At 33.5% G+C, this 17,219-nt stretch overlaps 1 protein-coding gene across 2 annotated transcripts in view; it reads right to left on the bottom strand.

Annotated features, from left to right (window-relative positions):
* LOC145261083 (rab GTPase-binding effector protein 1-like) overlaps nt 1–17,219 on the bottom strand; it is a 297,945-nt gene that overhangs the window by 256,286 nt on the left and 24,440 nt on the right. For both annotated transcript variants that reach the window (XM_080119264.1, XM_080119263.1), the window contains exon 2: nt 7,087–7,224. In XM_080119264.1, coding sequence (XP_079975390.1) covers nt 7,087–7,224 — 138 coding nt within the window. The remainder of the gene's footprint in view (nt 1–7,086; nt 7,225–17,219) is intronic.

The raw sequence follows: 17,219 nt of genomic DNA, 5'->3' as shown, positions 1-17,219 counted from the left end.
TTAATCAATGGCCTTCATCACAATATTCAGTTTAATATTCATTTTATATGTTGGCATGTGTTGGATGGCTTTAAGAAACAGACTTCTAAAGTAACTTTATCCCTCAGGTCCATTTTCATCATTTCCTCCCATGTTTTCCTTGACTTTCCTCTGTGAACTGAACCTGCTACCTCAACTGTTCTACATCAACTAATCCATGAACTCTCATCCATTCTTTCAACATGGACATGCCATCTTCTGCACACATCTCCCTATACTGCCCATATTTAATTTTCCTCTAAGCCGGTCTTTAAAACTCACGTTACACATCAACCATATCATTTCTCTCCATGCAACACATATCCTCAACCCTCATTAGCCACGTTCACTTCCATCCATCATCACATTGTGTACACATGCCTGATAGTGATAGCATTGAAGCAGGAAAAATCTAAGGTCAAAAATCCGTTCAACAACATCCAAGGTAGAAAAAAAAAAACTTCGACAAACTTAATCACAGATATAGTGGGGGGAAAAAAAAAAAAAAAAGAAGCTGAACTCGGGATAAAATTCCCAATTTTCATGCCCCCTTTTCCAATTTCCCAACCTGCATGTGTAGAGTCGTCATTAGCATCAACTAATCCCATCTACATTTATTAGATTTCTCTAAACAACGGCAATCAGTTTCAGCAAAGTCAAAATTAAGAGAAAGTGAGGTGCCGGAAAGAAGACAGAAAATCATTCTTTGACGAAATAAAACAAAAAAAAAAAACTACTTCCCCCTCGTGAATCATTTGAAGTACAGCAAAATTAACATCTATAGGTGTTGCTTTATAAACTTAATTTTCCATTGCTGATAATGATAAAATTATGATTTTTTATTGATTTTAAACTACCAATAAAACTAAAATCTATACATTCTGGTATAAAATGTATTTTTTTGGTAAGTTTGCAAAAATATATGCACATATTACATGGGTTTTACCGTACCTCCGCCCCAAATCACGTTTTTTTTTTAAATAGGCTAAATCAAGTATCAATATGTGAAATGGATTGCTATTTGAGCCCAACTTTGAATATCTGACACTAAGTTTTGATGTTAGATATACATTTGGTAAATGTAGCAATATCAGACACCGTAACGTTCAGCGCTGGACAAAGCACACACTGCCACTTAATTTGACACTCATAACTTTTAAATCAGTAATAAGTACATTTCTCTTCTTCCATCAAAATAAAACTTATATTCACAATAAAATTTATCTTAAAATGGTATTTTAATATTTTTGTTATTTGTATATTCACGAAAATCACTATTTAAATCCGACAATTAACAACGAAACATGCTAGCATATCATGCCTGCTGGTGGGAGATCACTTTTTGGCAAATAAGCAATCGGGGTGTGTTAACATAAATACTCGAAGTGGAAATTGTACCTGTCGACAACGTTTCTAGTTGTTTCAGCTAATCAGGGGAAAGAATTGTCTTTGCTACGGAATTCGAACACAACACATACATCTTTCCAGTCAAAAGTTAGAACATCTCAAAGTTAACGCTTTGTAGTACAAAGATAAATAAAGATAGAAACTGTGTTCAAACGTTATTTAATAGCGAATATATTAATTTAGTTTGTTCTAAAATTTGAAAATTGAATAAAAACTTATTATGCATGAGTCGGTAGAAGTAGTGACAACTGCATATAAGCATGAGAATTGTTATATGACAAGACGTGCACAAAAAAAATCTGTAAACACTCATTCATAAACTAACATACGAACATGAAGTATTAATTTTATTTCTGTTATTATTTAGAAAACATAAGTTTTTAATTATGAACAGGAAAAGAATATTTTTTTTGAACATTGTTTTTTTTTTTCTTTTTTCTTGTTTTTCAAGTCACAAACACATCTCAAAGTTAACGCTTTGTAATACAAAAGATAAATAAAGCTAAAAACTGTGCTCAAACACTATTTAATAGCAAATATTAATTTCTTTTGTCCTAAAATTTGTAAAGAATTGGATAAAACTTATTATGCACGAATCGATAATAGTGACAACCGCATATAAATAGGAGAATTTTTGTGTGCCAAGATGTGCACAAAAAAAGTCTGTAAACAAAACGTTTGCCAACTAACTTACGAACATAAAGTATACATTTTATTTTTATTATTTAGAAAACATAAGTTTTAATTATGGAAAGGAAAAGAATATTTTTAAAAAATACATTTTTTGAAAAAGAATGACCGACAATGACCATGCTTTTAAAGGAGTTAAAACACACAAACTACTTCTCCAGTTTAGTAAAAAAAATAACTTTTATTGGGTTTGTTTTACAATCCACAAAGGTATAAAAAAGTTGTCAAGAAACAAATATATAACAAATAAATATTACCAAAGGCAAGTTACTCTTCTACCTATCTCGATAAATTTTTGGTGTTGTAAATGTTTATTCTGTTCTAAAAACAAGTAGTGTCGAGCGTTACATGAGAACAAGAAAAAAATGGCTGCAATGTCTCTTGAAGTCTTGACAATAACTTAAAAATAAAAAATTATACAAAATAGTGGTAGGATCTCACCCGATAATTGTCACGGTAACTTGAAGCCGTTAAAATGAAATTTAATTATCCTACTTAGTTTAATGTACTTGAAAACATAACTAATCTGTACAAAATTTCCTTTCATTTGATATATTACAAGCCAGATGTTGTTAATTTCTTTGAACCGGTGGTGGCCATCTTGGATTTCCTGATTGCCATCTTGGATTTTTCATTTTTCACAGTGTAATGATTACAAATGATAAAGTCCATCAGAATAATATTTCGCATGATGATAAAGCTTTACCTCAAATTTTTTAACTGTTTTTTTCTGATGCTTCTACTTGAAACCGTTAAAATGAAACTTAATTATGCTAATTAGTATGCTAAATAGTTTAATCTACTTGACAACATAATTCTGATTTGTACAAAAAATTTCCTTTAATTTGATATGTTACAAGCCATATTTTGTTAATTTCTTTGATAGTGGCCATTTTGGATTTCTCAGTCGCCATCTTGGATTTCTCAGTCGCCATCTTGGATTTTTCATGATGTTATAATGATAAATGATAATGCCCATCAGAATAATACTTCCTATGACGATAAAGCCTTACTTACCATTTCCCTTAGTTGTTTTTATGATGTTTCTACTTAAAACTGCTAAAATGAAACTGGAATAGGCTAATTAGTTCATAAGTTACCAAGTGAAATGGTCGTAAATAATGTCAACTGAACCTTCATGATATTATGATAATGTTCCAAATTTCATCATAATATCTTAAAAAATCTGAAGATACATTTTAAAGATGGGTTAGTCTGTAAATTGTGCAAATTTCCTACCATTTTCAGTCACAAGCTTATATGCATTTGAATTAATTGACTTGAGGCAAAAATGACCAGTGAACCACACATCTCTTGATATTTTGAAGGGTCATATTTTCAGTTCAAATGGGCGGATTTTAAAAAACTAAAGATATATCTGTTTTTTTTTTTTTTTTTATGTTCTTTTCAATAATGCTTGATTTGAGTTTATTTGATCTAAAGAAAAAAATGGTGTGGTATTGTTAGTAAATGGTATTTTTATACCAGCAAAAAAAATACTTGTCCTCCTGCAGTTAATAATGTAGAAGAAATTTTTTTGTTCACGATATATTTTTAATAAAAATTTATTGTAATTTAAAAAATAGTTTTCGTTTGAATTACCTCCCTTGAAAATTGATGAATGTAATATTTTCAGAAATGTTTCCGTAATTTATCCATTTTTCTATTATGAAATCATTTTAATTAATTACTCCTCCTAATATCGATGAAGCTCTTGCACATACCTACATAAGTATATATCTTATATAATATACCATTTGCATAAATAAGCCAACCATCAATCAGGCTCAATATGAAGGAGGAGAGGGTACGCTTATATGATGTCAAATAATTTTAATCGACTTCCTCAATAAATTCACTAAGCGCAATTTTTGAATTCATCACACACATAGAAGTTGAAAACGTTCGCAGCTATAGTGAATTTTGTTTACACTCGAACAGAACGTTCGAACATTGGCTTGTCAAATGGAAAACACGGATCATAATTTCCCCCACTCTTTATCTGTGCCTAAACCTAAACATAGATTCCATGAACAAAGCCTTTTTCTTAGAACTGTACATCTGTGGCATTCTCTTTCTCTTCCTTGCTTTCCAGCTGACTACAACATGGTAGTCTTCAAGTCCAATGTAAACATGTTCTTGATGAGCCATCCCTTTAAGTAATATAATTTACCAAAAGTTCCACAACTAACGATTACTACGATATTGTCCATATTAGAACAATAAAATTACAAATGAAATAACACCCAAACATTAATTTATTACACTGTTTAAAACATAGTTATGCAAATTGTTTTGGGTCTTTCCTCAATACCATATACATATACATATCTCTAACCCCTTCACTGTTGATGTCCCTAAATACCAAAAAGCTTTCTACTCTAATAGTTTCTTCCCTCAAACAGCTAAACTTTGAAATTTCCTTCCTGATACCTGTTTCTTTGACTGTACTGATATGCAGAAGTTTAAATGTAATGTAAACCAATATCTTGTTAACCTTTCTAAGGCATGATCCCAAATAGTAGCCACTTATGTCCATGTGGCGATATGACCTGTTAGAGGTGAACATGATTAAAAAAAAAAATATATATATATATATATATATATATATATATGATGGCAGCAAATTCGTTCTTGAATATTGCCATTACTTAATATAGGAAGACAGCTCAGCGGTAGGTGTATCAGAATTTTTGTAGGAATTTTTGACACCCCTAACACGAAACTGCAAATAAAATATAAAAATCTCGTAATTTCTCCGTTAAAAGTGGGTTATTTATTTTCTTTATGGATTATACTTCCAAAATAAACTATTACAGTTGTTTTAAAAGTAATAGAAATATTTTTTTTTTTTTAAAAACAGTAATGAATTTTCCGAACTCAATATTTTTCAATTTTTAAACTTTAAAAATCTATCAAAATTTTTCTATTGATTCTATTTTTACGATATTTTCAGGGTCAATGTGAAATTTTATGTTCTTTCCAATAAACCGAATATAATATTTTAGACAAACGTTTTTTTTTAAATTCACGCCCCCACCCCATTTTCAAGTTTCTCTTAAAAAGTAAATAATTAATTTATGTTGAATAGTTTTATATATCACAAATTGAAGAGAAAAGGTAAATAAATAATATATTCAAATTTAAAACAAAAAAAAAATCCGTTTTTTTAGAAATTTACCTGTAAAATCCGAAGTTTAAAACCTTTTTTTAAAAAAAAAAAAAACATTGTTGTTTTTTTTTTTTTTTAAATGAAACCTTGGTCCTTGCTCCTTTAATTGAAAAAAAAAATTAGGTCTTGAATTACATTTTTCGAGGAGTTATAAGCTTGGAAAGATGGGGTGGAATTATTCACTATTTTCACGAAATTTCTGATACACCTAGCTCAGCGGTGAGCCGCATGAAAGTGTCTTTTAAGCCAGGCCAAACTCAAATATTCTTTGGCACAGCAGACATGAACGCCACTAGCAGCACATGTTGGATGGTCACTTCTAAACCACCTACATCTTGCACGTACGCCCACAGTTGACAGAAGCTAGTTCTGGCAACATAGGATTGTTTTATTGACATTCATTGAATGTTTGTTTGCCGTTTTAGGCTACAGTCAGCCTTTTTATTATAGAGATACAGACTGACGGTAAAATGTGTATCCCATTGCATATCAAGTAATGCTTATGCTTGAAGCTTTTTATAGTGAGGAAAGACTTTCCACTATCTAAACAACTGCCACATTGAGCCAAAAAGAAGAGCAAGTCAACATCATTGGATGCAGCAGCTGCCACAGGTTTTATATCAGGGTTTTCCTTCTCCTAGAGAGGTTTCCTTCACCACGGTTTCGGGAGCCCTCTAGATCCCTCTCCACCATTATATATATATATATATATATATATATATATATATATATATATATATACTAGCAAAAGTGCCCGTTATTGACTGGGTTCAAAAACAGCCTACAGAAAATGGACTCTAATTCATGAAAATATGATAGGTTATGAAAAGGAAGGTTTGTAAAGAGATAGCTTCGAATTTGGGGGTATCAAAACCAAAGCAAAATATGATGAAAGTAAAAATAAAATAGATAAACCCCATAATCTATTATACCATACCTGTTCACACTGAAACACTTATCACAATATTCTGTGGATCTATATTAAAAAAACCTTGTTAAACTTTGTGACATATTTCCATTCTATGGAGGTCAGGCGCGAACGAACACCCCATAATTTTATTATACCATATTTCTTCAAACTGAAACATAATTATCAAACTGTACTTACGCAGATAGATATGAAAAGTCTTTATTAAAGTTTGTGCCTATTTCCATTCTATGGAGGCCAGGCACTAACGCAGACCCCACAATTTTATCATACCATCCCTATTTAAGTTAAAACATACTTATTAAAGTATTCTCATGTATATCCATATCAAAAACACTCGTAAAGGGTTTTTTTTTAATTTTTAAAATTTTATTTCCATACTTTGTGGACCAGGCACGAACGCAGACACCCACAATTTTAATGAACCACCGTTCTGCCAGATCAAAAATACCCATTCCTGTGTCTCGATACATCTTCTATCATTATATGTAATCAGTTTTTTAAAATAGTCAACCATAAAGGAGATTATTCGTGACCAGACACACACACACACACACATACACATTCAGCTTTATATTATAGATATACACAGACACACATACTTTATTTCAAAATATTATGTTATCTTAATAATTTAGATAACAATAAGCCATTTTGATGTGAAGATAAATGTGATAAATGAAGAAACTTTTATGTTTATTTAGATATTATTTAGATAGTAATAGTATTATTTAGATAGTAATAGTATTATTTAGATAGTAATAGTACTAACAAAATTGTTTGGATGAGATTAGAGAAATGCTTTCTGGCCTTTTTTCCGATTGATTCGGACACAAGGGTTGGGTGTAATGATGATCAAAATTCCGCTCACCTTCTTTCTGTAAGAAAAGTTCTTTGAATTTGGCTCTTTTTAAGCCAAACTCTTTTTCTTGGTCTTCTTTTTCACGAACCAATTCTCGCTCTCTCCTTTCCAGATACGCAAGACGTTCGTGTAGAATCCGCAGCTCCTCTGGAAAAGATGAAAAGAAAAAAAAAAAAGAATAAAAACAATAAAAACAATTTGAAAAATAGACTTTTTTATTAATAGAAATCATTTATGAACATTTGAAATGACAGTAAAGAAAAAAAAAAAAAAAAAAAAGTATGGTCCACCAATAGAATATTAGAAGAAAGACTTGGATTAGTTTCTGAAAGTAGCTGAGAGAAATAACTGAGCAGCAAATAAGGAAGCAGATAGAAACACATGTGAAACACAAGGGCAAATTACTACTAATGCTATTCTTATCCTGAGAGAATTGCAAGAGAAGTATCTTGGTAAAAAGGAGAACCTTTTATGAGACGGGAGAAAACTTTTGCCAGCAATGTTGTCTTGCGTATAACTAAATGGCAACTAGCGGGTCGGGGGGGGGGGAGACTTTGCCTGGGCGTAAAATACGTTTAAATATGGTATTTTAATTTGTCCAGATTTCATATATATTATTATGGAATCGTGATTTCAAAAGTAAAAAGTATTTTGGTGCCATCAGCTAGAATTGAAACCGAAACTGTAGCATTCAAAGCTGGTGACGTTACCACTGTACCAACATGACACGCATATGAACTGATTAAAAAATTAAAAATAAACTAAGGTGAATGTACAAAAGGTATAACGATTTTTTTTTAATTTTTACCGATTTTTGACCCCATAAAAACTATTTTAACCGGCCAAAGACACATAAAAGAACATCCTGTAAAAAACTTAATCATCTGAGACCCCTGGCACTGCTCTGCGACTTTTAGTTTCACAGGAGATAGAGTTTGAAAATATGGAGACAGACAGACAGATATATAGCTGTTTATATATAGATTAGGTGGTTGGTGAAAGGTGTTCAAGCAATATACAAAAATGTTTCAAGTCTTGTTCGAACTAACAGACATTTATCAACAACTTTTGTACGGAGTCCATTGCTTTTAATTTGTGTCTTAGAAGTGTTGTCCTGGGAGTTTTGCAGGAGTTATCCACAAGAGATGCTTTATTCTGATGATGCATTTGCTTATTCTGCCATCATTAATCAGCAGAATGTTACCACTGTCATCCAAGAGAAGGGTCTACTAGGCATGTGTACGCAGATGAGAACGTAGAGGAAGTGTATTTGGATGGTGATGCTATTGAGATTGTTCAGATGTTTTGTTATCTTGGTGATACCATTGGAGCACAGGATGGAACAGGTGCTAATGTGATTGCAAGAGTTTGTGAGTGGAGTTAGTTCAGGCTTAGTTCTGATGATTAAATCTTGACTAGAAAGACAAAGGTGTGCAGAACAGGAGACTTCTTTGGTTTGTTCATATTGAAAGAATCAATGCGAATGATTGGGTTGATCAACGATACACATCTTGCACACAAGCTGGTTAACAGAATGAAGACAGATGAGAATTCGGATGTGGAGAAAATATATCTGGATGGTGATGCTGATGGGGTTCTTTAGAAGTTTTGTTACCTAGGTGATACCATTGGAGCACAGGATGGAGCAGGTGCTAATATGATTGCAAGAGTTTGGAGTTGGATGGAGTTAGTTCAGGGGACTTCTGCCATTACTAGCTAGAAATGTCAATAAAGGAAAGGATCTCTCAGGCATTTCTATACAGTGTAATGATGTATGAAAATAAAACCTGGCCAGTGAGGGTTGAGGACATGCGTTGCATGGAGAGAAATGATATGAGAATGATATGATGCATTTACTTATTAAACAGTGGATGGCATACTTGTTAAATTAAAGACTTGTTAAAATGGGAATACATTAGAATATTGTACGGGACAGTTTTTTTTATTTATGTCTTAGAAGTTTTACATGAGCTGTACAAAAGGGATGCGTTATACTGACGATGTAGTACCTGCTTATTAAACAGTAGTTGACCTACTTGCTAAAGACTTGTAGGAATGCTATGAGGGGAAGCGGCAACTCAAAAATGGATTCAAAATGTCAAGGAAAGGAAAAAAAGAAAAACCTTGGAGGGTGGACTTCCAAGAATTGCACAGGGCCAGACACATAATGGCCTAGACTGTTAGCTTTGGTACCAAGAGAGAAAAAAAAACTCAAAAAAACACAAGTTAGCCTTTTCTTATATGTCTTGGAGCCAACACACAAGATCAATTGATAAAAAACTCCAAGAAACCATACGTATTACCTCAGGATATCTGAAGTTAATCCCAACACAATGGCTACCAGTAGAAAGCTCAATCGCACCACCCCACATAAGGAGGAAAGAGGTAACTCAAAAATGGATTCAAAACGTTGAAGAGGACACCAGGGACTTACCAATCCAACAAATTTTAAAAGATGTCTCAGATACATCCTGACTTAAGTCCTGAAAATCCTTCTACAATTAAAAAGTAAAAAATTTCGACCCAGTTGAAACATAGAAAGAGGAATGAAGAAACAATACTCGCAAAGGGAGGGGACATCATTGAAGACTCAATATTGCATCTCCCAGGTTTTGCTATGAATAGTACGAAGCAGAGGGTAGCCACAAACCGGATCAGAACAAGACAGACTGCAAACAAACAGAGGCGGAGACAGATAGACTCGACAATCTGTCTAAAGTGCAAGGAAGACCCTCAGGACACAGACCACTTGATCTTACATTGTCTATACACCCAACTGGAAGGAGGCCATGCGATCGCCCATCTATCTGAAGACAATTTCTCAGAGTGGCTAAAAAAAATAGCGGTATAGAGGTTTAACCCATACGATACTACTACTATGGAAGGTAAAGTCCGAGAGTGAATGTTAACAAGACTAAAGCGATAATCAGTGATTGTAGTGTAGAAAGGTTTCCAAACAAAAGAAAAATTCCAAAGCTCCGTTTGTGGAACGGAATTTGGAAAGCAATTTTTGTTGGTCTTACAGCAGCTACGCAAGAAATGCAGTGGAATTACAGGTAGGTTAAAAGACGATAATCAATTTAAGTGAAAGAAATGTTGGACAATGGAAATAGATGAGAATTCAGATGGTTAAACTATTGAAATTGTTCAGAGGTTTTGTTATTTGGGTTTTAAAATTGGAGCACAAGGAGGAGCAGGTGCTAATGTGTGATTATAAGAATTACGAGTTGGATGGAGTAAGTTCAGGGAATTTTTGCCATCATGAATCAGCAGTGTTACCACTGTCAATAAAGGAAAGAGTTTATCAGATATTTGTATGCAGCGTATTGATGTATGAAAGTTAAACCTGTTCAGTGAGGGTTGAGGACATGCATTGCATGGAGTGAAATGATAAGAGAATGATACAATGGATGTGTAATGCGAGTTTTAAAGACAGATTTAATTCTAACGATTAAATTTGGATTGTATAGGGAGAAGTGTACAGAACAGGAGACTTCTTTGGTTTGTTCATATTGAAAGAATAGACGAGGATGATTAGGCCAGTAAATGTAGAACAGTTGCAGTAACAAGGTCAGTTTGGAAAGAAAAGCCAAGGAAAACAAGTGATAAGAATGGATTTTAGAGAAAAAGGGATAAAGACTTGGCCAGAGAAAAGTTAGTTTAAAAGATACTTTTTAAAGTCGTCCAATACATGCCAGCGTGGTCATCTTCAAGTCCAATGTAAACAAGTTCTTGTTGGGCCGTCCCTTTAAATAATTAAATTATACCCAATTTTCAGCACTAATGATTACTATGCTGTTGTACTGGTGACCACCATTCACTCTTTACCCCTTATCCTTGAGTGGCCTTCAGGCCTTGATAAATGGTGACTCCTTTGTAAAAAAAAAAAAAAAAAAAATTTTTTTGTCTTGAACATGCTTCCATGGTATCGTTGAGCATAAGAAGAATGCTTAATACATAAGGAGTTCTTTGCCCTCTCTTCCAGTGAAATAGAAAAGAAAAATAAAGAAAGTGTTCTTCCTTAAATGGGGACGGACATGTAAATCAGGATGGGCAGGGGGGGGCATTCTTCTAGTTTAAAAAAAATATACAGATATAAATACTGCTTTTCAAATGGTAATCAGAGAGAGAGAGAGAGAGAGAGATAGATAGATAGATACACACACAGTCACAGCATAGCATGTTGTTGCATAGCAACTAAGATTAGAAAGGTGATGTGGAGACATGGGTCAGGGAAGGGTCAGCCAGGTGGTCATGACCAGCATACACGCATGCACTGTTGATTATGAAGTTGTTTAATAATGTATAAGCAGAGAAGTAAGTTCTTGTGGTCTTTTCAATTTTGATTTCAAATGATGTATTTTCAAATAAGTCCTCCTTTATAGTAGCTTTACTTTATATATCATTTTAAATTTTATTCATTCTATCTAATCGTTTAATTACAATCGTTTTAAAACAATTGTCTTTTCAGAATGTTGAATACAAGATGGAAAAAAAAAAAAAAAAAAAAAAAGCAAATATGCACAATTTTCTTATTTCAATTCAAGCTGGGCCGAAAAGCTGCTGAAACAGCTTGCGATATCAATGAAGCATTTGGCCCAGGAACCACTACTGAACGCACAGCACAATGGTGGTTTAAGAAATTTTCTGGCGACGAGAGTTTTGAAGATAATGAGTGTAGTGGTCAATCATCAGATGTTGACAATGATCAATTAAGAGCTTTAGTTGAAGCCAATCTATGTACAATTGTTCGAGAACTTGCTTCTGGATTAGACATAACATATACAATGATTTCCAATCACTTGACAGAGATTGGGAAGACAAAAAAACTTGATAAATGGGTGCCTTACAGATTGAACGACAACTAAAAGAAATGCCATTATAACATGACATCTCTTCTTTTATGCAACAAGAATGATCCATTTCTCAACCGCGTTATGACTTGTGATGAAAAGTGATTTCTTTATGACAACCGGTGATGCTCAGCTCAGTGGTTAGATGCCGACGAAGCTCCACAATACTTCTCAAAGCCAAAGGCACACTAAAGGAAAATCATGTTCACTGTTTGGTGGTCTGCGACTGGTCTCATCCATTGCAGTTTTTTGAATGCAGGTGAAACCATTCTGGTGGAAAATTACTGTCAACAAATAGATGAAATGTATCAGAAACTGCGGCAACAACACCAAGCATTAGTCAACAGAAAAAGCCTAATTCTCCTCCACAACAATGCCTGACCGCACGTTACTAAACCAACCCTGCAGAAGTTGAACAAAATAGGCTACAAAACTCGGTTGAGGTTGACTATAGGGCTAATGGCCCTTTCTCATAAAACATGTTACAGAAATGGCAACAAAGAAAACCCCTACTTCAGCATGTATGGGAGGGCCTTCTGAGTCAAAGGAAACTCGTATGAATGCTGGTGGCCAAAGCAGAGAGGATGTTACGTTTTAACCTCCATGTTCTGAGAACCTTAACACAGGAGAGGGTGGTAATTTTCTGTTTTGATTTAAACAAGATGGCCGCAATCTTTTTACATGCTAACACAAAATTGTTTTTTTTTTAACATTCAGGTAATTTCGACTGCATAATTTGGAAGCTAACATCGTCATTTATTAGAACTGAAAAAAAAAAAAAAAAAATCACTATAAACCATTGTTTTTTTTTATCTGAAAACCCCATTTAATGACTACAAAATTTTGTTCTGATAGTGTAGAAGTGCCAAACGAATTCCTTGAACAGCATATTTTTGTATCACATTTTATGTCTTTTCACAAAGGTTAAAATATAATGATACTAAACCTTATGTCTAGAACAAGGTTTCCCAACCTTTTTCAGCAAACGCCCCCCCCCTGCCCACCTAGAACACTCGGATACCTACTACCGCTCTGCCCCCTCCTCCTCCTTACATGCATCCTTACATAATAATGTGAGTAGTAGTGGGAGTACACAATTAAAGTGAAAATAAATACTTGAATATTCATATAGTTTTGTCAACATTACAGGGTAGGATTCTTGAATTAATTTTTGCAATTGAATTGTGAACCTAGTAATGTTACTAGAAGGTTTCAGTCTCATCACTCCCCTAAAGGATCTCAGGGTTTCCCTATACGATAAATTTGGCCACAGCCCACCTGAAGTCTCATAACGCCCTATTGGTGGGTAGTACGAACCTCGTTAGGAAACCCTCGTCTAGGACCTTCATTCCAGTTTTGATCAAAGTTCATTACATGATTTTGATTATAGTAAATATCTAAAAGGTTTTTGGCTTAAGCTTAGGGAGTCTTAAGAAATTGAAATTCAGGAAATGTTGTTGAATTAACAAATAACGATAGATCAAATTCAATGCAAATCTGAAATATTCTTAAAAACTCTTTAGAATAAAAAAGAAAACAATAGGAACATTTAACAATTGATATCTAGTACTTATTTTTCAACTTTTGCAAAAAATTGGAGATATCTGAATTTTAACAAAGGGTTTTGACTCCTTGGCCAAAAATTAAATTAAACTAAATATAGTTCACATAATGGCTCGTTATTCATAGCAGCTTTGTTTCCAAATTTATAATGATCAGTTAATTATTTTGGAAGGGAATCTTGGACATAAATAAATAAAAAAACATCTATGCATACCTAACTTTATATATAGATATATATTTTTATGACAATTATATTGACATACCGGTTCTCGCCAGATCACCGAAGTTAACCAATGTTGAGCCTGGCCAATACCAGATGGGTGACCATTTGGGAAGGCTAAGAATTGTATGTAAGAAATTTCCAGGTTGGCATCTGGAGGCACATTAATTCACTGGAAGAGATGCACCCATAGTTTTCATTAAGACATGCATCTAGGAGAAGGTAAGTGATGTAAAAACCTGTGGTATATTTTATACTCTGTCCTGTCGCATCATCTGCACCGACAAAGGTTAGCAGTAATACCATAAAGTGTGGTTGACTTTACACAAAGCCATCACCACTAAAAACAAATCATCTTTGTGGATTTACGAGCAACTTAGTTGTTGTGACGGAAGCTCATTTGTTGAAATCGACGGGAGAGTCCATAGGCTCATTACCGTGGGGTCCCGATTTCGAATCTCGCTAGATTCAGCTGCTCTGAGGAGTCGTAGATGACGAAACATGTGTCAGTGGATAATTATATTTTAAAACCAATATATATATATATATATATATATATATATATATATATATATATATATATATATATATACACACACACACACATCCCGCTCCCCATGTGGGGGTACCAAATTGGTTAAAGGGAAAATTATTCCCAACTCGCATTTAGGTAAAAACGCACTCTCGTAAATAATTGAATTTATTCAAAACTTATCGCAAAAACAAATAACATCTAAATAAATCGTGATATATCCAAACAGTCAGCGAGATGGACCAGCGGATAAAGAGTTCAGGCTCATTACCGTGGGTCCCGATTTCGAATCTCGCTAGATTCAGCTGCTCTGATGAGTGGTAAAAAAAAAATCATTGAAAATTCTATATCTATATCATTAATTGCTAGATGAAAGATAATGTTTTTAAAGTGCACCAAAAATGTACATTAAATAAAATAAATACAAGGTAATTTTTTTTATTCAATTTAAATTAAATTTTTATACCTTACTTTGTAAAATTTATAAAAGTGCACTTTGAAGATAAATAAATTTCAAATTGAATCTTGTAAGTTTATTTTTAAAATAAATTTTTAGTAAAAACATTTTGTTTAACAATTTTCATGCCTTGGATGAAATGCTTTTCTAACTTCTATCTTATCTTTTAAAGATTATATTTTAAAACTCTCCTTCTCTCTATTTCAGTTTGTATTTCTCCTCACACCACAAGTCATTTTTGCAACCCCCTCTTTGTATTATTACAGGTCTGAATATTCTGTTTTAGTTTGTATTTCTCCTCACACCACAACTCATTTTTTGCAAACCCCCCTTTGTATATAATACAGGTCTGAATAATGAGAAATTTTTTTTTTTTTTAACAAAAACTTTAAAATAACTTTTTAGATTAAATTTTTTAAAACTTCTTTCAGAATAGAAAATCTTTAAAATTTAATAAGGAACATATTTCATATAGGTTTCATTAACAAATATTTAGTAGATAACGAGAAAAATAGCGATGAAAATTTCAAAAGGATTGTATAACTGGTTACGGTCAGTAGTAGTTCTCGCCAGCGAAAGTCTTTGTTATTGTTATTCTATTATTATTATTATTTAAAACATTTTGTGTCCTGCTCTTTCGCGCGAGGACTAATTTAGCTATGTTGCTATGGTTGGAAAGGTTAACAAAGCCTGATTTTCTGATGTTAAATCAAACGGTTCTAAAATTGTCAGATAAGGGCAATATATGGAGATGTCTAACATAAAACACACCCTAAAATCAGGAACATGGCTGAAAGGAGGTCATCTGACTTATACACGTGATATTTTTTTTTCCTTTATTAAGCCATAGTCATAAAAGCATTAACAACAGACAGAGGCTACTCAGTTAATTACAGAATGCATAAAACTTAGGAACATCACAATAGTTAGTCAATACAGAACTTCGAAAATGTGACAGTGATACAAGTTCATTCACACAATTCTGGGGTAGTACATTCAGTGCGAAAGATCACTCATTAAAATTTTCTCTACATTCATAGATAAATAACTAGCAGAGAAACCCGACGGTGTCCGGGATTGAATGAGGATCAACAAATGTTCCACTTTCACACTAATAAATCACTAAAATCTGTGGAATCACTTATTTTTTAATCAAATCGATTGATTGCTTGCTCTAGTTAGTGTACTGGGAGGAAGCTTCACATGCTTCCCTGCAGTGACTTAGTTCACAATACATTGTAGTCTACATTGCACTGTAAAGAATCTACTGTTGATTTTAAAAATTTATCATATATATATATATATATATATATATATATATATATATGTATATATATATAAAGCGACAATGTATGTATGTGTGTTGTGTGTCTGCTAAATACTTTTGACAGACAGAACAAAAATTCACAAACTTGGTATCCTATTGAAGCCCCATCCTTCGCTCGAAAAATATCGAAAAATTGGCCAAAAACGTTCACTTTTTTCACCCCGAATTCGACAATTTTCGACAGGTGGAGGGGTCAACAAAAATGGTCCTCTCGTGACAATGACCGGTTCTACACATGCGTCAGATGACGTCATGACCTGATTTAGTTTAAATACTTTAAATTAACTGACTAAATTTCATGTACGTCATGTTAGCTCAGTTGGTTAGCGCGTTTGTTCGTTATCTAAACGTTTTGGGTTTGAATCGTGGTGTGAGATGTCCTTTTTTTTTTTTTCAAGTTCTTAAATTTAAATATTGAACCAGTGTTATTGAAGTCATTTTTCATGTAACGTTCCTTTTTCGGGGGGGGGGGGGGGGTTACTTCGCTTATCCACCCCCGACCACACACCCAAAAACACCTGGGTACCCACCGATTTTTTAAATTTAACGTAGTTAATTGTCATGTTGAAAATAGTAATATATCAAAAAAATTTATAGAGTAAAAAGCTATTTATAGATAAAAACAAGCCACGCATGCATGGTCCCCCTCTGGTATTGCAGGTGAGATGACACCACAAAAAATAGTGAAGAAATAATGGATATAAGAAGTGTGAAGGGCTAACGTTGCCTTCACATTTTCACCAAGTCTCAATAAAATCTAATGGATGGGGCAAAAGTGTAATTTTTTGCAATTTGGGAGAATTTGTGACCCTTTTTGAGCTCCTGGGAATGCCAAATCATAGTGAAAAAGGACAAACGGTGCAGTTTCACGCCTTAAGACATGTATATTTGTAATTCAGCACCATGGAAAACAACTATATAGACATACATATCATGTTTTTGAGTAATACGAAAAAAAAGCTCCGAAAAGGCATGCTTTTTGTCCTAAAAGTCCCAGAGGGATGCGAACCAGAATTTTGCCGGGTCACATCTACTGAATTTATATTAAGAACAATGGCCTCCACATTCTGGCCAAGTTTCAGGAAAATCATATGGATGGATCAAATGCTATGGGGCAAAGAGTGTAATTTTTTTACATTTTACGGCATTTTTGACCTCTATTGAGCCCCTGGGAACTCTGAATCCCAGTG

The sequence above is a fragment of the Euprymna scolopes genome, chromosome 37 (assembly GCF_053919585.1).
Source record: "Euprymna scolopes isolate OS-2025 chromosome 37, ASM5391958v1, whole genome shotgun sequence".
In the NCBI taxonomy this organism is placed as follows: Eukaryota; Metazoa; Mollusca; class Cephalopoda; order Sepiida; family Sepiolidae; genus Euprymna; species Euprymna scolopes.
The sequence above is the reverse complement of the archived record's forward strand: the minus strand, read 5'-3'. Positions and strand labels throughout refer to the sequence as shown.